Source organism: Nothobranchius furzeri, chromosome 16 (genome assembly GCF_043380555.1).
Source record: "Nothobranchius furzeri strain GRZ-AD chromosome 16, NfurGRZ-RIMD1, whole genome shotgun sequence".
Taxonomy (NCBI): Eukaryota; Metazoa; Chordata; class Actinopteri; order Cyprinodontiformes; family Nothobranchiidae; genus Nothobranchius; species Nothobranchius furzeri.
This window is the reverse complement of record NC_091756.1, coordinates 53,035,922-53,060,435: the sequence shown is the minus strand read 5'-3', so window position 1 is coordinate 53,060,435 and position 24,514 is coordinate 53,035,922. Positions and strand designations below refer to the sequence as shown.

The window sequence follows — 24,514 nt, the reverse complement described above, 5'->3', positions numbered from 1 at the left end:
ATCAGAGACCCAAAGCTAACAAGCAGCAGGTGAAGCTGATGAGTGTAATCAGAGCAGGTGGAGCACGTATATAGGGTGAGCTCCAGCCTCAAAGAATCCACAGCACAAAGCTTCTTCTCCTTGACTTTAGTCAGTTGAGTTCATCTTGCTCTAGTGCGCTGCTGTTTTGTCTCAGAGTCATCATGATGTGGCAGTCTGTTCTTAGGTGAGTGCTTGTGTTCACTGACTGATGTGTAATTGTTGTGATGGTTGTTTCTGTCTGTAATAGTCTTTATCTCTGCAGTATTTCCTGGATTTGCTTTCTGCTCTTCAGCACTGGAGCAAGTTTCCCTGTTAAGAAAGGTGAGTGACGTTTGTGGCTAGAGGACTGAAAGCTGTTGTGCCAAGACTGATCTATTCATCTCGTCTCAGTCCCTTATGGTACAGGATCTGGTTACAAAGACAGTGGTGAAGGATTTGGTGCAGGATCAGGCTTCACCAGTGGCAGTTCCTTCTCTGGCTTTGGTTATGATGAATCTCTGGATGCAGGAATTGCTCAGATGGTTGCTGAGCTGATGGGCCTGAGGCCTAACCGTCCTTACGTCCAGTTCCCCTGGACCTCCGCCCATATTCCTCTGGACATGGTGGAGGAGCGCCCTGTGTACCCATCATCCCATGTTGTCCATTCCAGCAGTGGCTACCAGCGTGCACGAGACTTGCGTACCGACAGCAAATACACCCAGGAAACCTTTTCAGACATTCCTATGCCTGAAATGCATAAGGACACAACAGGAACTGGACATCAGTGGCATCACAAGAGCAAGTGAGGTGAAGATTAGACTAATTACTAGTTGACCTGCAAAACTGATGTCATACTGATTTGTTCTGTATTTTCCCCTTCCAGGTGAATATAATAAATAACTTCACTCATGTAATCTGATTTCTACGGATCATTATTGATGTGCAGGACACTAATGTAACATCCTGCCTGCATAACATGTAACTGAAAAGGCTCAAAGCTTATCCATCAAATAAGGGTGTTGCATATATACTGGACAAACGTGATTGTGGGTAGCTTCTGCAGACAACTGTAGAGCACATGGCTGGACAATAGTGCCTTTACTTTCAGAGATGAAAGTGGTTTTACCAGCAGTTGTAGGCCTCCTGATCATTGACCTTTAACCAGGTTGCTTCCACTGGTAGAAAAAAAAGCTTGAAACATCACAGCTGCTTCAGTCTACTGTTCTGATTCAGTGTTAGAATAAAACCTGCTCCGTAGCAAAATGGAATTTAAAAAAAAGCCACTTGCACTAAGTGTTTAATCTGAGGACTTTGGTCCATCCTGTTCCAGTATTGCTGTTACGATGACTATAATCTGTCCTTAACATGTGAGGACAAATGTAAGATCTATAAATATCCTTAATATGCCAGGCTGATGCTGAGGGTAGTTTTGTGTAAATTTTCTGAGCACTAATATAGTTGAGTAATCCTGTAGGACAAACAAAAGCAGCTTGTCATCTGAAGAGGAATCAGAAAATGCCAATTACCCCATCCATCAGGTGTCTTTCAAATCAAAGGCTGTAAAAAGTCTAAAAACAAACGGCTTTGCATGATTAACTCTAGTATTTTCTGCTACATCTTGGTGTGCTTGAAATATATTCTGGAGAAGCTTTTGAAGTTAATTTCAGTGCATGGCATCAGCTGAACCTGGATCAGATATCAAACTGAAGCAAAAGCAAGTTGAGACACTAAACACCCTGTTCCACAACTAGCTGTGACTAATTATTTTGGCTATTTGATACTAAACTGGCTTAATTCTAATTTTAGTCTGAAGATAAAACATTAAAACGTTTAAAATGTAGTCAAATCAATCAAGTAGCTTACTAAACTTTATGACTTGAAAGAATGACTTGTGAACATCACAGTTTGACACTAAATGACTTGACAACAGGCCTAATTAAATTCGAAAATTAAAGTTGAAAGTTAAATTTTTCACAGTAACTTTAAAATCTACCTGTGTGTGAGGGACGTTTTGTCCACCAGCTCGGAGAGACCCAGCTGGGGGCTCACATGTGAGCATCAAGCCCCCTACAGGTCCAAGATCTGCCCCGGGATAACGTATCCGTCGGTGGGCTCAGAGGAGTTGAAGGGCATCATGTCTAAAGAAATTTCTGGCTCACACTCCAACTGTAGGATGGCGGGCAGCAGCAGGTTCCGGTGGTTTCGAGAATAGAAAGAAATGGGTGAAACCTCATCAAAGTTCTGCTCCAGGTCTCCCCCGGTGGGCGGTGGGATGAGTCTCTGCGCGCCAGGACCGACCATGGCCTCCTTCTGCATGGTGGTGTCGTGATGATAAGACACCAGCTCGTTGCTGAAGTCCACCGTCTCCACAGTGGAGGTGGAGCAGTACTTGTTGCAGCCCAGGATAGTGGAGAAGGCCTTTCTAAAGTCTGCGTTGAAGGCATAAATCACGGGGTTCAGGGACGAGTTGGCCCAGCCAAACCACACGAAGATGCTGAACGTGCTCTCGCTGACGCACGGCGGTTCTCCAAGCCTGTCCGGGTCACAGAACGGAACCACACAGTTCAGAACAAAGAAAGGCAGCCAGCAGAACACAAAGACTCCCATGATGATGGACAGAGTCTTTAAAACTTTAGTTTCTCTTTTAAATGACGTTTTCAACGAGCTTTCGTCGTGCGTCGAGACGCGGTGGCGATGGTTTTGCGCACGGGGCCCCGCAGCCCTCTCCAAAGACGAGATCCGTCTAATTTGGGTCTGCGCGATGCGGAAAATGCGAGTGTATGTGCCCACCATGATCACCACGGGTATGTAGAAGCTTATGAGGGAGGATGAGATGGCGTAAGTCCGGTTCAGACTGGCGTTGCAGCCGTCCGGGCTGTCCGTGGCGTTGCCTGCGCGGTGCCAGTTGAGCTGCACCGGGATGAAGGAGATGAGGATGGACAGCGTCCAGGCGACCCCTATCATCAGGAAGGCGAACCTGCGCGTCATCTTTTGCTCGTACCTAAACGGACTGGAGATGGCCCAGTAGCGGTCCATGCTGATGATGCACAGGTTGAGGATGGACGCGGTGGAGCACATGATGTCAAAGGCGACCCAAGTGTCGCAGAAACGGCCGAAGAGCCAGATGCCGGCCACCTCAGAAACCGCCCTCCACGGCATCACCAGCACCGCCACGAACAGGTCCGACACCGCCAGGGACACAACAAACGAGTTGGTGACTTTGGTGCGCAGGTGGCGGAATTTAATGACGGCGACGCAAACCAGCGTGTTACCCAACAGGGTGGAGACGATCAGGACACACAGGACGCAGCCGGTCAGCGCGCGGAGGCTGAGATCTCCATCCGACCCGGCGCTGTCCTCTGTGGCTGTCACCGCCTTCTGCCGGTCCGGGTCTAAGTGGTCTTCGTTGGTAAAGCTCTCCATCAGTCAGCCCCTGGAAGGCGTAGCAGTCTCATAACATACTTTCATCCTCTTTCCAGACAAAAGTAATATAAATCATTTATTACACCAGCAGAAAGACGCGCACAGATCTGAATCCCAAGGGAGACTGACGCTGGAGTCTCTGCGCAGCAACACTACCTGAAGTCAACTCCAACTCATGAGAACCTTCTGATTAACAAGAAAACCCCTTCTGATTTGGGCCTCGTTGGATTAAAGAATGTCCACAAAAGTGCAACAAGTACAAATAAACACGAAAAGCTTATAAAGCAAACAAATTGACGGTTGTGCACATTTAAAAAAGTAAACTGCATATTTTACATTTTGTTCTGAAAATCAAATAAACAAACAAAAGAAAAAACGTTTATTTGAAGGATGAATTCTCATTTTAAGCCTACTTTTGTTTTTCCTCGAACACTTCTAATAGTTTTACTTGTACAAAAACCTTTGAATGTATGTGCTTATGCAATTCTTTGTCAGTCAGTATTGTTGCGAAATTATTTTAAGTTCCAGTTTGTATTCTATAGCATTTACATACAGGGCAAAAACATATTTAGTCAGTATATTTTTGAAGTTCTCCCACTTAAAAAGATGTGAGGCCTGTGATTTTCATCATATACCTCAACTATGAGAGACAAAATGAGGAAAAAAAGAAGAAAAATCATGTTGTCTGGTTTTAAAATGATGTATTTGCAAATTATGGTGGAAAAGAAGTATTTGGTCAAGAACAAAAGCCCACCTCAATACTTTGTTATACTCTTTGCTGTCAGTGATAGAGGTTAAATATTTAAGTCTTCACAATGTTTTCACACACTGTTGTTGGTATTTTGGCCCATGCAGATCTCCTCAAGAGCAGTGATGTTTTGGGGCTGGCGCTGGACACTTTTACCTCCCTTTAATGGGTTATAGGGTTGAGAACTGGAGACCAGGACCTTGAAATGCTTCTTATGAAGCCACTCCTTCGTTACCCAGATGGTGTGTTTGGGATCATGGTCATGCTGAAAGAACCAGCCATGTTTCATCTTCAGATCCCTTACTGATGGAAAGAGGTTTTCACTCAAAATCTAAGAATAAATGGCCCCATTCATTCTTTCCTTGCACGGATCGGTCGTCCTGGTCCCTTTGCAGAAAAACAGCCCCAAAGCATGATGTTTCCACCCTCATACTTTACAGTAGGATTGGTGTTGTTTGGCTGCAACTCAGCATTCTTTCTCCTCCAAACACGACAAGTTTTCACCAAGTTCCATTCTTCATCTGACCATATGACGTTCTCCCAGTCCTTTTCTGGATCATCCAGATACTTTGTAGCAAACTTCAGAAGGGCCTGCACATGTACTGGTTTAAACAGGTGTGTTACTGATAGTAGCCTTTGTAACTCTGGTCCCAGCTCTCTGCAGGTCACTCAGTCCCCCGTGTAGTTCTGGCACTTTTGCTCATCGTTCTTGTGATCATTTTTGTTTACCTGTTTGTAGCTACGGTTTCGCCGACAGCTGCCGGCTTCTTCAGGCTGACGCTGATGGTGGCGCGTCACTTCCTTCTCCGTTTATCTGCGGGCAGCAGAGGACGTTGTCGCCCTCTACTGCCCGCTCTCCCCTCTCCGACGATGCAGTCCCATGCGTGGTCCAGCGTGTAAACTCCGTCGTCCCTGTTCATGGTCCCACATCCACGTCTCCTTATCTCGATTGCTTCCTTGATCCATCTTTTGTATTTTTGTTGTTCGGTGGTTATGATCCGTGTGTTGTCCCAGTCCATTATATGGTTTTCTCTTATGCAATGATCTGTTACGGCTGACTTTTTTATTGTACTTTCTGCTTCTTCTTTTGCTGCTCTTGTGTGTTTACGATTTGCCTCTTTCTCGCACTCCTTTCTGTGTTCTATTGTCCGTGTATTGAGTTGGCGTCCGGTTTCTCCTATGTATGTTTTATTGCATATTTTGCATGGGATTTCGTAGATGACTCCACATTTTTGTCCAGCTGATATTTTGTCTTTTGGGTGTACTAGTCTGTTTCTAACTGTTGTGTATGGCTTTGTTGGTGTGTTTATGTTGTGTTTTTTCATTGTTGCTCTTATTTTTTCCGTTATGCCTCTGATGTATGGTAGGGTTATCACTGGTTTTGGTTCTTGTCTTTCTGGGTTTCTGGTTCTTTTTTTGGGTTGTTCTTTGCTTTCTGTTTTTGTTTGTTGTTTTCCTTTGTTTATTGCCCATGTCGGGTATCTGCAGGTCTTTAAAGCATGTTGTATGTGTTTGTCCTCTTGTTTACGGTCTCTCTCTTCTGTTATTATGTTTGCTCGGTGATATAATGTTCTGATTACTGACATTTTGTGTATGGTGGGGTGTTCTGATGTCCATAATAAATATTGGTCTGTGTGTGTTGGTTTCCTGTATGTGTTTATGTTTAGGGTCCCGTCGGTCTGCCTGGTGATTTTCATATCCATAAATGCTATGCTGCCTTCTGTTTCTAACTCATAAGTGAATTTTATGTTGCCCGTGTCGTCAATATTGTTTAAGTGTTGTGTTAGTGTTTCTGTTTGACCTTTTGGTATGATTTCCAGTATGTCGTCTACGTAGCGTTTCCATAGTTTTATTTTGCAGTTTGGGGGGGCAGTGGCTATGGCTTTTTGTTCCAGGTCTTCCATGAAAAACTCGCACAGGGTGGCTGATAACGGGTTACCCATGGTGAAGCCTTCCAGTTGTTTGTATATTGTGTTGTCGTATGTGAAGTAAGTGGAGTTAGCTACCAGTCCTATCAGTTGTGCTATGTCATCTGCTGTGAGGTTTGTCCTTTTGTGTAAAGTTTTGTCTTGTCTGATTCTGTTAACTGCTATGTCTATGGTTTTTTGGGTTGGTGTTTTTGTGAACAGAGATGTGACGTCATGTGAGATGAGTATGTCGTTGTCTTCTATTGTAATTTCCTTTAGTTCTTTTGCCAGTTCTATACTATTTTTGCAGTGTTGGTCTGTATTTCCTAATAACGGGCTGATGATTCTGCTGATATCTTTTGCCATGTTGTATGTTGGTGTACCTATGCTGTCAACTATTGGTCTAAGTGGGGTGTTTTGTTTATGTATTTTTGGCGTTCCATATATTCTTGGTGTTATGTTTGCTGTGGGAATCCAGTGTTTGTACATTTTTTCTGTTATTTTGCCTTTTTCGTGCAGTGGCTTCAGTAATTTTTTCATGTTTTTCTTAATGTTTTCTGTTGGATCTTTTTTAAGTATTTCATATGTATTTTTGTCCTCTAGCATCTGTTTCATCTGTTGTTTATATTTTTCTCTGTCCATAACTACTGTGGTTCTTCCTTTATCTGCCGGTAGAATAATTATCTGTTCATTTTTTGGATAAAGCTGTCATGGCTGATTGTTCTTCTTTTGTACTATTGCTGTGTTGAATTTGGCTGTTTTTTAATATCCCAACTATGTTATTTCTGAGTTCTGCTTTCTTTCCCTCATCTGTGATCTGTTGACATGCTAGTTCTGTTGCTACAATAAATTCATCATATGGTATTTCTTTTGGTGTGACTGCAAAGTTTAAACCTTTCTTTAATATGCTCTCTTCTGCTTCTGTTAGTTTGTATTGTGAAATGTTACATACCCATGAGTTTGGTGTGGAGTTGCCTTGTATTTCTCCCCTCTTTTTCTTGTTTATGAGTCTGTTTAACTTCTTTATGTGTCTTTCTTTCACTTTTATGAACTCTTGTTCCTGTTTTTCCATCATGTGTCCTTTAATTAGTTCCTCCATTTGTTTATCAAGTTTGTAATTCCTTTTCAAGTCCAGGTGTCCTCTTTCCAGTTCGTCCTCCACACGCCTCTGTTTGGTTATGACGTTCCTTATCCTCTCCTTGAGCAGTGCTCTCTGTGCTCTTTCTATTATATTTTGTGCTGTCTGGGTCCGGATCGACGATGCAGTCCCATGCGTGGTCCAGCGTGTAAACTCCGTCGTCCCTGTTCATGGTCCCAAGGGACGACGGAGTTTACACGCTGGACCACGCATGGGACTGCATCGTCGGAGAGGGGAGAGCGGGCAGTAGAGGGCGACAACGTCCTCTGCTGCCCGCAGATAAACGGAGAAGGAAGTGACGCGCCACCATCAGCGTCAGCCTGAAGAAGCCGGCAGCTGTCGGCGAAACCGTAGCTACAAACAGGTAAACAAAACTGTTTCTGTGTTTAAAAAAGAACGAAAGCATGGATTTACAAAGACACAGCAAGAACACACCTAAGATGTTCTTGTGATCATTTTGACCCCCACAGGGTGAGATCTTGCGTGCAGCCCCTCGTGGGAGATTAGTGGTCATTCTTCCGGCTCTTGGAGAGTACAGAAGCTTTTTTCCTCCTCTCCTTCCTATCTTATCCCCGATGTGGAATGCTGCCGTCGCCTTGGCAACTCTGTCTCCCTATCCCAGCCTGGGCGGGACTGCGAGCTGTGAAGGACGCTGAATTGTTCCAGGAGTCACTGTGCTCTCTAAACCCAATGACCTCCTCCCCCGGTTCAGACTGAGGTGATGAGCGCTGCTTACCGTGGCTGCATTCACTGACGTGTGGAGAGTCCCAAACCCCACCACCCCACCTAGTGGACACTCATGTTGTGTTATGTCTGAAGTCTGTTGCATTTCTGTCCGAGGTGTTTTTTGCATAGCAAAGCTGCCGTCCCTGTGGAGGGTAACTCTGAAGTGCCTTTTCTTTCCTCCACCTGACCCAATCCTCATGTAAACCCCTCTGATCTCTATGAAGGTAGTGCGACTCGGGTTGCGAATGACCACAGTCACCAACTTTTGTATCACGGCTGCCAGCCTGGAGAGTAAAAGCATGAGCCAGGATCACCCAGCCCTAGTGACCAGCCTGACACCGCCCCTCCTCCCCCACTCTCCCAGGCTGCTGAGGAGCACAGCTGAGCTGAATCCTGTTAATTACCAACACCTGTATAAAAAGGCTGTGCCTTCAGCAGTCTGGGAGACAGACATTTATACAAATTAAAGGGAAAGGTTGGAAAAAGGGAAATCATTTAAATGAGTAACAGAAATCAAGCAGTGATAACAAGGATGAGACTGGGACATACAGCTTTGAACAGTACACTTTTTATTCTTGGACGGCATAATACCGGTATGTGTGACTGTAGACTTGATAGGGAAACAGTAGAACATGTATTATGTGCTTGTAGGAAATATGTGGGTAATAGGGAACTGTTGGTTAGAAACTTGAAAGTTAAAGGATATAAGGAATTTGAGTTGGGTATTCTGTTAAATGGGGGACTAGTGGTGTATAAGTTAGTCAAAGACTTTTTAAGGGACAGTGGATTACTTGTTAGAATTTAGGTTTTTTTTTGTTTTTTTGTTTTAAAGTAGGATACTCCCCACTTCGACTCACACTCCCATTCAGTAGGTGGCGGAAATGCACCTGAAAGTTGGGTGCCACCCACCATTAAACACGAAGAAGAAAAAGTCTGGGAGGCAGCAGTGCAGGGGTTCTGCTGTCCTCCCGGTTTTAGTTTGGTTTCAACCCCTTTTGTTCGGATGAGGTTTAACTGTGGTAGTTTTTACTCTGAGTGATCCAGTGGGATCTTTTGTGTGTCTGTTTTTTAAAGGTTAACTTGGTTTGGAGCAATTTTACTGACTTTGCTTTTAAACACCTTCGTTGTGGTAAAGCTTTTTAAACTAAGTTTTTACCAGGGGTTTTAGTCAGATTGTTTTAGACTTTTATCAACTTCGGGTTTTTAAGCACACCTTTGGTTCGGTAAAACTTTTAATATAAGTTTTTACCAGATGTTTTTATAGTTGATAATTTGTGACGTTAACCTTTTAGAGAGTTCTGCTTGTTTTTGGCATTATCTTTATAATGCGCCATCTGTTTGCTTGTTTTTAAAACCTTTTGTTTCAAATAAAACCATTTTAAACTCCACCATCTTTCTTATGTTACCCCCTCCTTCGCTTTTTACCAACACCTGTCAGGGACGTAACACTTGTCATGTGTCTTTGCCTATGTATGTCTGATCTCAGAATTGTGTGTACTGAAACTCTTAATTTCTCTCTGGGATTATTAAAGTATCTTTGATTTGAATTGTCTTCCACTTTCTAATAACTGCTCCCACGGTTGGTGTCTTCATACCAAGCTACTGCAGATTCAGTCTTCCCAGCCTGGTGCAGATCTACAGTTTTGTTTTACTGTCCTCTGACAGCTCTTTGGTCTTGGCCATGGTGGAGTTTGAAGTGGGACTGTTTGAGGTTGTGGACAGGTCTCTTTTATACTGACAACAAGTTCCAACAGGTAACGAGTGGAGGAGAGAGTAGCCTCTTACAGAAGAAGTTACAGGTCTGTGAAAGCCAAAACTATTGCTTGTTTGTAGGAAACCAAATACTTGTTTTCCACCATAATTTGCAAATGAATTTCTTAAAAATCAAAGTGATTTTTCTGGATAATTTTTCTGATTTTGCCTCTAGTTGAGGCATCCCTGTGATCACATGCCTCTCATCTTTTTAAGTGGGAGAGCTGGTACAGTTGGAGGCTGACTGAATATGCCCCACTGTAACTGATATACAAAATAAAAAAATAAAATAAAATAAAAAGACCATTTAACCCTTTGATGCATGAGTTATGAAATCTTCAACCATGATCTTTTAAAACAAGTTTTCATCTTTAGGTGTAAATGAAACAAATTTCAACAAACATTTTTTGTAACATTTAATAATTTACACAGTTTATTACACGTCCACCTCGGTGGATGGTGTGCATTCTGAAAATGAAATGGGTTGGCTTGACCTACTGAAGTCCAAATGGAGGGGCTCAAATGCAATAGTCTTCAACAGCTGCTTAATAGCAAAATAAATAAAACATTTTGAGTACCTGCCCACTGTAGTGACCATTATGCATCTTACAAATGGAAAGATTCACTGTAAAGTCAGTGTTTATTTTTGCAGTACATTTAAATGCTGTGAATAAATAAATTACACTCTGTCGTTTCAGAAACGAGGGAATAAAAGGAGAAGATAATCTGCCCCCTGGTGGACAAACAATCGCAACACAACAGAAACACAGCTTCAGATTTCAGTGACTGTGACGATCATGTTGCTATCACACATCATGTATTTGACTCGTTTCCAAAGGACAAACATTAGATTTTAGGAACTCAAACTGATTTATTTTAAAAACAAAAGCCAAACTCAGTTGTCACTCAGTGAGATAATTGATTCTTAATATAGAAAACTTTTTACTGATTGTCTTAATGAACTGAACTATATTGGACATTTTACTTTGTGAAGTGCCTTGAGACAACTCTTGCTGTGATTTGGTGCTATATAAATAAACTCAATTCAATGCTTCCTGAATAATCTAACCGAGGGACAGAATTAAAAAAAATGCCATGCTATTTGTGAAAGTCAGGAGGTTCTGTCCATGCATCCTATAGGAAATAAAAAGACACATTATTCAAGAGAAAATTAGTTCTACTTCTTTGCATATTTACAACTAAAGGTGAATTTACCTGTCGTAAAAAATAAAGAAATAAAAAAAAACCCTTGGAAATGTTTGGATTTTTGTTCTTATAGGAAAAAAAGAAAGATCTGCTAGTGAGTTTATTTTAGGGCTCACACATCATAAACCTTTAGTAAGACAAACATGTTTTTTAAAAGATATTTTTTGTACCCGATGACAGTTTTGACTGAACACTTTAGTCTTTGTTTTAATTTATCTTAAATAAAAAGCAACGTTTGTCTTACTAGAAAAAAGTAACATTAGTTTATGACTAAGACAAAACAAACTTATTTAATACATCATTGACTTGCCTACTTTCTTACATTTGTGCTGTAAATTGTGCATATGTGCACAATTTATGTTCACCAGTAAACTAAACAGTTACATAACTGAGAAAAGCTTTAGGATTCATTGCATTTATTACATGTCAAAATTAAATATTTTAACCAGACCTAAATTTTATTGAGCTATCTTCTGTCAACGTTCTTCTTTACATCCTTCAAGTTAAATAAATAAATAAATACATAAAATAATTGTAATTACACTAACGTTATTGTGATTTGTGTTTTTCCCATTATCCTGAGACCTGATTTTTTGTAAATCATTAGCTCCCTCTGACTATTTTGGATTGGTAGGATTCCCCAGACATCAAACAAACAAACAAACAAACAAACAAACAATGTCATCAAACATGGTTTTCCAATGCTTAGAAGTTCAATGTAGAAAAAAAATCTCGGCTAATCATGAAACTTGTGTTCAAATCCAGCTTCCCTAAAAAATAAAAGCAGTTCAACAGAATAACAGAGCTGTTATAGTACAGGAAATTCTAATAAGCTTCTAGATCCGCTTCAAAGGAAAAGCAAAAAAATAAAAAATAAAAAAATAAAAATAAAAACTGACTGAACGTATTGAGAAGTTGAAATCAAATCAAGTCTCATCCTGTAACAAACGTGGTTTGGCAGCAGCTGGACACTCAGGGGTTATGTTTACAGGAGACGAGTGACGTCAGAGTCAGCTGTGGCTCGTGCGGGCGCCTTCCGCGTGCTCGCGCGAGTGTGATTGTGGATGATTCAGCAGCTCCTCCGGCGGCTGCAGTCTCTTTCAGCCGCTCGTCCTCTGACATGCGCTGCCCAAAGACCGCTTTCAGCGGATTTTAATCGACACTTGATCTCATTAAGGGGCGTGAGGGGTGGAGATGAGCCCGTGCAGGTGAGCACATCGTTAGGAGACCCCGTTTTGACCGCTGAAGTCTGGTTTCCTCAGGCCGGAGCGCCGCGGAGAGGCTGCCACGTTCTTCTCGCTCGGTCCCCCCGCAGGATCGTTACCGCCGTTTATCGGGGCGGTTCCGCTTCGTTGTCTTGTTCGGGTGGATTTATCAGCAGCGCACCCAGACCAGCCAGCTGCTCTCAGCCGAACACAGCAACACCGACATTTCCGCATTTGGACAGCTGGTGCTTCGGCTCTGCCCGGCAGGTGAGTTCTGGTATCTGCAAGAACAAACCAGCTTAAAAAGGTCATTTAAACTCACCAGAGTTCATTTTAATGGTGAACATGTAAAACATCGCAATATTACCGACTCGGTTCATCTTTTAGGTTATTCCTTTATTTAGAAACTGCTTCTCATACAAAGAAAACGGGTAACAGTAGAAACACAAATTAACCAACGCATGTAATAGTCATCTAATGATAATAATACTAATAATACAATATCCCACCTGCTAAATTGTGTTTAGATTGTAAAACATAAAAACTACAATGAAAAGAAAGTTTCATTTAAATTAGCCAATACTAGCTATGATCACAGAAAAACTGATTATTTTGTCTGAAAACAAATGCATTCTTTAAAAATGTAAACACGAAAGTATATGTTTATTAAGTGACATTACAGTTTGACGTTGCATCCTTTTGCCTGAATGGAGCAGACCGTTTTTTCTGATCAGGTGATGTTTTTATTGGGTTGGAGAATGTGAAGAATGTTCTCAATGCTAATAACGGCTACAGTCGTATCCTTTACATCTGTGGCCTCACACGTTTAAGTCCTACGGCGTTAAACAACCCAAAGGCACCCCAAAGGGTCTAGTCACATGTAGAGATGCATCGAAATATCAGCTGGTAATCAGAATTGGTCAACACTCAGCATAATTGGTGCAAGACCAATCTGAATCTCAAAAATCAGATTAATTTCTTAGTTTGTGAACGCACCTTTGCTACATTCTTCTGCACACTAGTTGTTCTACAGAATCTGTTTCTCTTCGTTCTTCTGTTCAGTCTCAGAAAATGTGCTGTTTTGCTTTGAACTGCAGTTTTAATCCTCCTGATCCAGTGGTTCTCAGCTGACTCTGTGTTCTTGCTGGTTCTGCCTGGTTCTGAGTGCCAGCAGCAGAACAGAAGCTGCCTCAGCTGCTGATGGAGGGAACCTGCTGACACCGCGACTGATGGATCAGTGTGTGTTGCAGCTCGGCAGGGATCCACCTAGTCTTTCTTTTCTTGGGTGTTTCCACCAAGTCTTCACCCTCAGTCTGTGAGATATGTAAAAAAATAATATAAACAAAGTTTAAAAATTCTGATGGTGACGTCACAGAAAAAATGAAAGCAAAGCTGAAGATTCCGTTTAGCTTTTTCTGAACTACTCCTTTAGTTTTTAGGTACATTCAGAAAGTGGTCCATCTTTTAAGATCCCAGTAAGTAGAATGTGCTCAGGGACGTGATGACGGCTCATGGGTACAAACGATGACTTTGGTTCCAGTTGATCAAAAATGCATTGTTTCCAGACTGAACAATTATTCAAAATTATTCAAAGTTCCACAGAATCGCTGCAGGGAGAGTCGGATTCTAGCTTTTGTCTTCTGCAGCGGTTTTCTCTAAGCAGAAGCCAAGTGTTGTCCTTGAGCATCCACAAGGACTCCAGTGTTAAATAGCAACGATACCACTTTTTTCCAAACCGATACTTGGATCTGAGTACTCGCCGATACCGATTACCAACACCGATACTTCTACCACACAAAAAAATGCAATGATTTGGAATACAGATTTTATTTTCTTCTCTCGTTTCAACAGGAAAAGACTGTGAGGTAGATGAAAAGTAAAATATATGAATGGAAATCATCACAAAACTAAAATATTAGGTGAACAGAAATGACAAGTTACAGTGAAGTCATTTTCAAGCAACTGCATTGGTATCTGTTCCTGGTATCGGTTAACTTTTACCAATACCGATGCTGATACTGGTATTGGTATCGGTGCAGATACCGATACCAGTATCGAATCAGTGCATCCCTAGTGTTAAACGATCCAGTGTAGTTAAAGAGAAAAACATTAAAATATGAGCCTCCACCTTATCAGTTGACATGTTTGACAGCAACAAAAAGAAAATGACTACAAATGAAACATTTTCATTCATGAAAGGAGAAGTTAAATAATGCAGCAGCCCCACATTTCCTCCTAGCTAGGTGATTTTTATATCAACACCTGTCAGAACTTAACAGTACCTAAGCTATCTGACAAAAATATGTTATAAATAACTTTTTAAATTAATGCTAACATTTATGCATTTGTAAAGTGCTTCTCTGAGTCAGAGGACTCCAAAGTGCTTTACATTACTAAGCAAATATTTATCCACTTTATAAGAGAATGAGTTGACAACTCCTGATGAAGGTCTCTGACCGAAAGCTCGACAAATAAAGCTCTCACATTGCAGACTGAAGTGTGCGGATTCTGATCTTTTTGAATTCTACTTTTGATCCAGCACCTCATCCAGATGAGCGGTGACTCCTTCTACTCTTTTTAAGAGAGTGAGTTAGAAAATGTAAAAAGCAAATACAAGTTACAAAAGTAAGAAATATAAAAAAACCATAAAAAGTGATAGATAAAAATACAGTAAAATATAAAATATTAGATTAGCCGTGCAAAGTCCGGTTAAAATGTCAGCGTAGAGTTAAACGAAGGAAACGATTAATTTTTCAGAACACTGACACCAAATGTCGTCACAGCAGGAAACATTTTCTCCAGTTACTCCAGAAAAATGTAACATTGGCAGAAAATGAAATGTAATTTTAATTCTGGAAAGCAAATGCACTCCTGTTGCGCTCTAGAGATGTTGGTTTCGGGTTGCTACGTCTGATACTTGTATAGCTTCACAAATTGTGTGTTCATGACCCAGGGACAGAAGAAAGATTGTTTTAGTTGGTTTTGGCTGAGCACAGTTGTTACATTTCAATTGCTCTTCTGATATTTTCTTGTTCTAAGGCATGATTACCCTTTCCTATGGGGTGACGGTGCCACAGGAGTTAAGTGCTCGCCCCGTAATCGGAAGGTTGCAGGTTCGAGCCCCGCTGAGTCTGTAGCTGTCGTTGTGTCCTTGGGCAAGACACTTTACCCACGTTGCCTGCTGGTGGTGGTCGGAGGGACCGGTGGCGCCAGTGCTCGGCAGCCTTGCCTTTTGTCAGTGCGCCCCAGGGCAGCTGTGGCTACATCGTAGCTTATCCCCACCAGTGTGTGAATGTGTGTGTGAATGGGTGAATGACTCGTTGTGTTATAAAGCGCCTTAAGGGGTTCCATGACTCTAGAAGGCGCCATATCAAATACAGGCCATTTACCATCTATAACCCTAAACAGCCCTGCAGCATAATTTCAGGTTTATTAGTAGCATTTTTCTCTTGGATAATAAAATCAGCTGGTCTCCAGTAGTGGGCCTCCCCCGTCTGTAGGTGTGAAGTGCATCACAATAGAGGAGGATTTTCTCTGCCCTGCAGGGTGAAAGAGCTGCTTTGTAGCAGCCTATTGCTGCTGCTGGAGCTGCGGCACAACCGAAGTGTTGTCTGAGCCAAGTTGCTGTGAACCACTTAGGAATGGGCGGAAAAGGGGAGGGCGCCTGCAGCCGCCGAGGGCATTGAATAACCTCCAGGAAACAAGCTGCTCTCAGCTACTCTAGCTTTTAAAAAGTTCACAGCTGTGATGTTTGCACACCGATCTGCCCCATACTGGTCAGAGCAGCAAATGATCTTAAACAGCAGCAGAACGTTGAACATTGTAAAACAGCTGATCAGTCTTCTCAGAACCTGTGTGGAGGCTACTTCACACGGTGGAAAGTGTTACTGATGGATGTGTGTTTGAAATGAACAGTGTGTTGAGATTACTTAACACTAAAAGCAGCAGAAAAATGTAACCGGTGTGACCAGTTGGTTATCTGTGGGAAGAAGAGAGAGGAGACCTAGAGAGTCGAGACATGTCATCGTGGTTTCTGTGTTATTGAAGTGACGTGTGAATCTGTCTGCTACTCAGTCTTCCACACTGTATGTGTGTGTGTGTGTTTGATGAGGGTGTGTGTTGTTGCTTTAATGCCCCACAAGGCTGAACATTTAAGCAGCACGTGTCACATATGGGGTGAAGCTGAGCTCTCTGTATGTTTAAAGCCTCTGAAACTGAAGTTATACCTTAACCCTTCCACTGTCCTCATGGGTGACCTTGCCAGGAAAGTTGACCATTGAGCAGGGTGGATGTTTTATCCCTTGAGGTCCACGTGGCAGGGGTGAGGTGGTGCTCGCTCCTCACCCCTGCCACGTGGACCTCAAGGAATAAATCATGAACCCTGCAACAATAATTAGTGTGTTCTGTGGTTTTCTAACAGTTAACTTCTTGATCATTAGCTGATATTAGGCTAACTGAAAATGCGTGACTTTGATGGGAGGAGGTTGTGAAATTCAGATGGATGGATTACATGTTTTTTCAGATGTGATTATTAATCATATTTGCTGTTGGGCTTTTCAGTTGAACAATGTGCTCTGAAACAACATGATTCAAGAATGATTTGAGGAAGTTGAAAGCATGACATGAACATTCTCCAGATCTCAAATTGAGCACATGATGGATTTGTTGGAGGTCCTTAAAGGGCTGACTCCTCCTCCTCCTCCTCCTCCTCCACTTGTAGGAACTTATTCACTACACAGAGCCATGGTTTCAACCACACCAATGTAAACAAAGGCATAACAGATAGCGTCAGTGTTGGAGAGTGAGTGGCTGCTGCATCCCTGTGCACAGCCATTTTGCATCAGTTAAGGGAATATTAGTTAAAGTTATATTCTCAAAGGTGTGTAAAAAGGAGGCATGTCTCCAATGTTTAAGGAATAGAGAACCATTATGAATTGATGTGGGAGAACACTTTTCCTTTTTGGTTTCTGAATCAAATATTGTTGCCTTTTTCAAAAACTTCATCTACTTTTCACTGGTTTATATTAATAGGCTGGTTGGCAATGTTCAAAGAAAACTTTAGAATAACTTGAAAGGGCTGTGCAGCTAAAGCTGCAATAGCAAATCTACGGAACGAGCTAGCTTAAATTGTTTATTCCATGCCCCTTAACAACATTCTAACATAAATATTTTGTGGAGATAAAAAAAAATGAAGTTGTTCTCTCACATTTGTCTAAAAAACCTCAGCCAATGACACGGCTCAGTCTAAAACTAAAAGTCGGACCATCTGGTTGTCCCTCTCACTGAAGTGCTGCACTTCCCTGGGTCATCCATTCATTACACACTGACGTATGTAGCAACAGAACCCCACTGGTGTGAGAAGTTCTTCACTCGATAATATCAGTGAAGGAGAAACAGCCGGCTGCTACCACGACATCTTTAGGACAAACTACCAGAGTCCCAAAAAGAGAAACACCATTTGAAGTCACAGACAACAAGAGACATTTGGAGCTAGAAAACAGCAACTGGTGTTTAGCGCTATCTAATAAATGTTTTAGTGCTTTTGCCCTTTCTATTTGAAGCTAATTGTTGTCATTAGTAAATCCACCGCACAGCAGAGCTCCTCCAGGCTTGAGTTATTTGTGGAGATAAAACATCAAGGTCAGTGGTAGTCATGATGCTGTTAGCCAATCAGAGGTGAGATGTACAAATATCAGGAAATAAGACTCCAGATCCTGCCGTGTTACTCTCAGCTCTGATGTAGCTCACTTCTATTTCCTGAAACTGGCACACTGGAGCGTTGTTTCTCCAGAGACCAATGCAAATGTATTGATTAAACAAGTGATCCACAAGAGTAATCCATAAATGGAAAATAACAATTCAGGCTGCCTGAATAGAAAATATACAGCTGGAAATCTTGATCAGGACTTTTACACAACACCGAGCAGTTAAATTTTATTGATGTTTTGAGCCTTTTTTTAAACAAAATCCGAATGTTTAGCTGTATAAACAACTAAAGTTTAGTGTCATGAATTTTTTTCTGAGTAAAATAGATGCATCATCATCTTGTGATTTCATTTTACTTTCAGAGGGTTTGGCTGCTTGTGGAGAAAGGCACATCTTTCGTAAATAAATCAGATAAACAGATGCTTTTCTTACAGCTGCAGAATTAGACAAACATCCAGGACAGCTTCTCCATGTGTTTTAGCCTGAGAGCAGCAAAGCTCGGATCAGGTTTCTACTGATTCATTTATCACTGGATGTTGAAAGATAATCCTGCTGCTGTTTCTGCTGAGAGGCAGAACATTAAGCTCATCTTGTGTTTTTAAATGGATAGAAAGGGCTGCTTGTTACTTCAGCCGTCACTCGGGATCTGTTTCATCCAGGTTTTCACCCTCAGTCAGTCTGGGCCATCTGTTGTGATGCTCCATATGATTCGAATGGATTTGTTCGACCACAGTATCCCATTTAATTTTCACAGAATAAAAATAAATATTCCCAACCAGCTACTTCTTTAGTTTGTATCCTGCTCTCCTTGTGTGCATGCTACACAATTTAGCAGTAGCCTAACTCCACTGTCCAAACTCCTTTTAATGATGCATTTCTACATGGAGTAAAACGAGAATACAAATGAAATAGCTACAATTAGTTTAGCACCATTAGCATTACATAAATGTATTTCAATACACGTCAATAAGTATCAGCTCAATCTGTCAATATTCATCTACAACGAATATTTCCACAAAAAATTCTTAAAATATCATCCAGGAATTTAAAACAAATGAAAACTTACAGACGGTGGCACAAAGAGGCAGCTGTTACTGGATGAACTTCATCCCATGTGGCTTACAGAAAACCAACAAAATGGCTGACTTCCTGTCACTTCCTAGAATGGATTTTCAAAATAAAACAATTTAAAAAAATAGAGTAGCTCAAACCCGTCCAAATTACAATAACATTAGGGGCGGAACACTCCCCGTTTGGTATCTACTGAGATGCCACATACCAACCTTGACTAAAATATAATCGTTCAGTCAATATAAACATTCAGTCCGTGTTCTTTAGAAGCATAACAACCTCAGTTACTGGCCTGAGGAACACCTTGGCCAATCCATCTTTAACAACCCAGATCTCGATCTTGCGTATGTAACCGGATTACAGGATACAATAAGATAATTAAAAGAAAAAATAAACAAATGGGCCAATAATTAGGTTCGGGGAGAATTGGAAGTTGTTTAAGAATGACTGGAGTCACGGGTATAGCATGAAACGGTTTATATACTAAATTTTAATAATAATGGGAAATATAACACATAAAGATAACACACAAAAACAGATGAAAACAATCGACAATAGTAAAATGCTCGGTATGAGATTTGATCATATGAGTCACAAGTCAGCCGGCGTCAAGTCAAATCCCCACACTTGGGGTGAAAGTCAGAGTCCGGTGGTGCGATTTTTTCCTACCGCACCGTTGAGATTGTTCACAGAAGAGAGCAGTCTGCTCTTCAGTTACTTGAGATGTCCTGGTTCGTTCAGTGGTTAAGGCTCGCCATCTCCCTCGTCAGGAAGAAATCCAGTTCTCGTTCCAAGTGAGTGATCATAGGAGTCGGGATCAAACCCAAGGAAAAAAAAAAACCCAGCCTGTAAACAACAGGACTGTTAGCGAGTTGGCATCGACCCTTCTCGTCACATCACAGCATAAAGTCTTACAGACTTAAACAAATGCTTCACTCTATTGGCATAGCCAATCATGTTTGGGTTCACAGTTCAACTAACATAACATCAATTTGATTGTCTATTAAAATAATTCTCAGTAGCTCTGGAAATATAATTACATATGACAACAATTGTTCAGCTCAATAGGCTCAGTTAGATTCTATTACTCTACACTATTCAACAAGAAATACATTCATGACAACAAGGATACATTTAGTTGTGTTTCTATACAGCATTGTGACACCTTGTATATCTGTAACACAATAAATAAATAAATAAATAAATAAATAAATAAATAAATAAATAAAATGTTCTATAACAAAATTCAACAAAATATAAATTCTGGTCCTTTGGTCCACCTTTGTAAAATAATTCCTCCCTAATCAGTTAGCTTTTATTTATTTTTATTTATCTATTTTTTTTTATTATTAAATGTTTGGTTAAGGGACGCATTGCTAATTCTATGGCGTTAGCTATAACGCCCCTGAGGACTTTGTACATCTAGGCCGTACCACCGTTAACTGGCGGTTTGAGCCGTTAACTCCTGGGAATCCCATATGCCCTACCGCCGTTAACTGGCGGTTTGAGCCGTTAACTCCTATATGCCCTACCACCGTTAACTGGTAGTTTGAGATGTTAACTCCTGGGATCTAACGTCTAGCAGCCCACTGCTGTCACCTCGGTTGCTGTAATTAGCTTTTTGAATTTAATAATTTACTGAATTTAATCTCATTCACTCACCAACGCGCTCCAACGGTTCCCTCCTACAGAGGATTGGTTCACTCTGTCGTCTCCACACAAATCTATAAGAATGGAATTAATTTGATAAGCTATTTAAGTTTCCTTTTTTTTTTTAAGTTGCATCGTTAGCTTTTTCTCTTCTTTTTTCTTTACTCACCGCGTTGGTTCCAAGTTCCTAGCTCTTATTAGAAGGAGTCAAGTCCGCCTCTCCCTCTATCTATGCGGCACCCAAATCAGGGTTCTTCACGGCCTCGACCGTTGTTTTTTTTTTCTCTCTCTCTCTCTCTCTAACCGCTCAGTCTTTGCTTTCTGTATCTGCGTGCTGCACAGCCGTTTGTCTCTCCTCTCGCTCAGCTGCGTCGCACGGTTTTATTTCGCGGAGGCGGGACTTATTTCTCTCAGCCAATGAAATTTCAGATTCCCACCTGGACCAATAGTATACAGCTTTCCTCTTCTGTTTCTGTTAGTGATGTTCAAGATTCTTGTTTTAACCGATGTTTAATATTAAACTCGTTATTTTAGTTATTCACCCTTCCAATAATTCATTATGAAATTATCTATTAGTTAATTAGATATCTATTAATTAGTATTGTTAATTTCCTTAATTTATATTTTATATTTTATCTAAATTGAGGATGGATCATATTAGTAAGCCAATTAGTTAATACCTCATTAAGGTTCTAGCTTCTGGGTTACATCCTCCCCCATTAAATATCATGCACGTCCCTGTGCATTGTTTCTACGGGGTACACAACTTCTTGAGTAAGAGAGTCAATAAAAGCTTTATTAAGTCCTTGGAAAAGGGACCTAACTACGGTCACTAGTGGATTGCCCAATTGAGAGTAAGTTAGTCTTTGAGGAGGCTGACTACTTCGTTCAGATCTCCTGACATACATCTCTGGTTGCACAGTATCATGCTCATCCGTTTCGGTTTGATTCTCAACTGAGACAGGACGAAGTGAGCTCTCTGTTTCCGACAGAGCTGATGAGCTATTCTCTAAGACTTTGGTCTTTTCAGATGTATGTGTCTGATCGTGTATGATGGGTTCAAAACTTACATCACGTTGCTGCGACTTTAGGACACCATCCAATTGAGGTAGGTTTGTGTTAGTTTCATCCCCCGTTTCTACGTCAGGTAAGTATACTTCGTTTTTTTTCGTTTTTTCAGGTAAGTATGTTGCTGCTTCTTTCACTCTTTCAGGTAAGAATGTCGCAGTTTCACTCATTCTGTCAGGTAAGAATGTTTCGGTGTTGATGCCTTTGTCAAGTAAGGACAATTCAGCATTTTCATTACCAGCTAAGGTTGGTTCCTTGCGATCCCCTGTGTGTAAGGATAGTGTGTTTTGTTGTTGAATATTATTTACCGGTCCTGAATCTGCTATGAGTTCCCTATTTGGCAAGGTGACCGCTATTTGATAGGATGGTCGGTTTAGCACTTGTGGAAGATCAGAGTAATAAAACTCATCTACCTCTTCGTCAAGTGGCTCATCTGGGTCAGGTTCTAAGGCTGAACTCTGTCTTGTATGAGGTCTGCTAGGTTTCGTAACGCGTTCTGTTTCATTTTCTAATGAAGAGAGAAAACCACAAGGCAGTAAAAGATCTCTGTGGAGTGTTCTGTTGGGTCCTTCTCCGTTCTCTGGTTTTACAGTGTATACTGGCAAGTTTTCCATCTGTTTGAGAACTATATACACTGTTTGCTCCCATTTGTCTGCTAATTTATGCTTTTCTCTTAAGCGAAGATTTCGGACTAAAACACGATCTCCCACACCTAGTGTGGACTCACGAATGTTTCTGTCGAACCGTTCTTTGTTCTTCCTCGCTGTTTTTTGAGAGTTTTTTATGACAATGTCATAACTCTGTTCCAGATGACTCTTCAGTTCTTTAACATACTGAGAATGAGTTATAGAGGGCTTGTTCAAATGCGGTAACCCAAAGGCAATATCTATAGGCAACCGAGGCTGCCTACCGAACATTAGCTCGTAGGGAGAGTATCCCGTCACGTCATTTTTTGTACAATTGTACGAGTGAGTAAGTGGTTTTACAAAATCGCGCCAGTGATGTTTCTCAGTGGCTTGTAAAGTTCCCAACATGCTGAGTAATGTACGATTGTACCGTTCAACGGGGTTGCCACGAGGGTGATAAGGGCTCGTTCTGACTTTACGGATACCAAGTAAAGAACAAAGTTCCTTGATTGTACGTGATTCGAAATCCCGTCCCTGATCACTATGAAGACGCTCAGGAAACCCGTAGTGGACTAAAAAATGTTCCCACAGGTTCTTCGCGACGGTGGTGGCTTTCTGATCTTTGGTTGGGATGGACACTGCATACTTTGTAAAATGGTCTGTAATCACTAAGACATCTTTAGTGTTCTTACTGTCTGGTTCTATGGAGAGAAAATCCATGCAAACTAACTCCATAGGTCTGGTGGTGGTAATACTCACCATTGGAGCAGCTTTGTCAGGGAGGGCCTTCCGACGGATACATCTTTCGCAAGTTTTAACTTTGATTTCGATATCACTAGCCATTCTTGGCCAGTAAAAACGGGACCGAATGAGATCTGTCGTACGTTCAACCCCAAGATGCCCCATATCATCATGTAGGCTTTGCATGACTGTTGAACGTAATGAATCAGGCAAGACTAACTGCAATGATGTCTCTGGTCCTAATTGGCGTCTCCGGTACAGTAAATCATTTTGAAACTCAAACCGTTTCCACTCTCTCAAAAGGTTAAGAACCACCGGGGGTTCTGCAATAGTATCAGTTGGCGGTTTATTGTCAGTCATAAGCAGCTGAATGACTCGGCCAATGGTTGGATCTTTCCTCTGCAAGGAGACAAGGTCAGCATGGTTATACTTGGGCACAGCAAAGAAACTGTCACTATTGTCTTCCAACTGGAATAGGTCTGGAATGGCCGCTGCAGACATGGCAAGTGACTGAACTAAACCACAAGGAGAATCAGTCTCATCCAAGACCATGTGCTTTTGGCATGTTGCCTTCACTGCTTCGGCTTGAAGTTGAAGCTCGACTTCTTTGACAGAGGATAAAAGATGAGATCGGAACTCATCTAGTCGTTGGCATTCCTCAGTGAATTTTGAGTTGTCTTCAGGTTTATCATGCAGCCTCCTAGACAGGCCATCCGCGTCAACGTTCTGTGTACCTGCACGGTATCTGATGTCAAAATTATAGGTGGACAACGCAGCTAGCCAACGATAGCTCGTTGCATCGAGTTTTGCCGTTGTTAAGAGGTAAGTTAACGGATTATTATCAGTAATGACAGTGAATGTGTTCCCATACAAATAGTCATGAAACTTATCTGTTAGGGCCCACTTTAAGGCTAGAAACTCCAACTTGTGCGCAGGGTACCTAGTTTCACTAGAGCTTAAACCGCGACTTGCATAAGCGATTACCTGTGTGACACCGTTTTGCACTTGGTATAGCGCTGCACCGAGTCCGGTCGTACTAGCATCTGTGCGTACTAGATATGGGAGTTTTGCGTCAGCGTAGCCAAGAACTGGCGAAGTGGTAAGTTTTTCAATAATAGTTTGAAAGGACTTCTCACAGTCTTGGCTCCAACGATTCCCAAAGGGTTCTTTGGGGTTCAAGTACTTTGATCTACATGGTGGTGTTTTAAAGTTTTTCCGTTTGGGTGGATAACCAGCCGTGAGAGATGTTAGTGGCTTGACAATATTTGAGTAATCTTTAACGAAGCGTCGGTAATAACCGGTAAATCCTAAGAAAGATTGGAGTTCCTTCAAAGTCTGAGGCTTCGGCCATGTTTTGAGTGCTTCCACCTTATCTGGATCGGTTTTTATGCCATCTCGAGATACTATATGTCCAAGATAACGCACAGATGTCTGGAAAAAACGACACTTATCTGGTGATAGCTTGAGTCCGTATTCTCTAAGCCGTTCAAGAACGTGAGAAAGTCTGGTTTCGTGTTCTTCCAAGGAGTTGGAAAAGACGATCAAGT

The 24,514-nt window shown here is 41.6% G+C and overlaps 2 protein-coding genes across 4 annotated transcripts in view; one reads left to right on the top strand and one right to left on the bottom strand.

Moving 5' to 3' along the window:
• Positions 1 to 2,012: 2,012 nt before the first annotated feature.
• LOC107387424 (D(5)-like dopamine receptor) lies at positions 2,013 to 3,423 on the bottom strand. The gene has a single exon (XM_015962392.3). The coding sequence runs from the start codon at positions 3,421 to 3,423 to the stop codon at positions 2,068 to 2,070; it is 1,356 nt and encodes a 451-aa protein (XP_015817878.1). The 3' UTR covers positions 2,013 to 2,067.
• An 8,726-nt stretch (positions 3,424 to 12,149) lies between these two features.
• LOC107387256 (serine-rich coiled-coil domain-containing protein 2) overlaps positions 12,150 to 24,514 on the top strand; it is a 96,881-nt gene continuing 84,516 nt past the window's right edge. For all 3 annotated transcript variants that reach the window (XM_054749457.2, XM_054749455.2, XM_054749454.2), the window contains exon 1: positions 12,150 to 12,372. The gene's annotated coding sequence lies outside the window, so the exon portion shown is untranslated. The remainder of the gene's footprint in view (positions 12,373 to 24,514) is intronic.

What these genes read in the sequence shown, in the direction of transcription:
- LOC107387424 (XM_015962392.3), bottom strand. Translation starts at nt 3,423, where the DNA reads ATGGAGAGCTTTACCAACGAAGACCACTTAGACCCGGACCGGCAGAAG.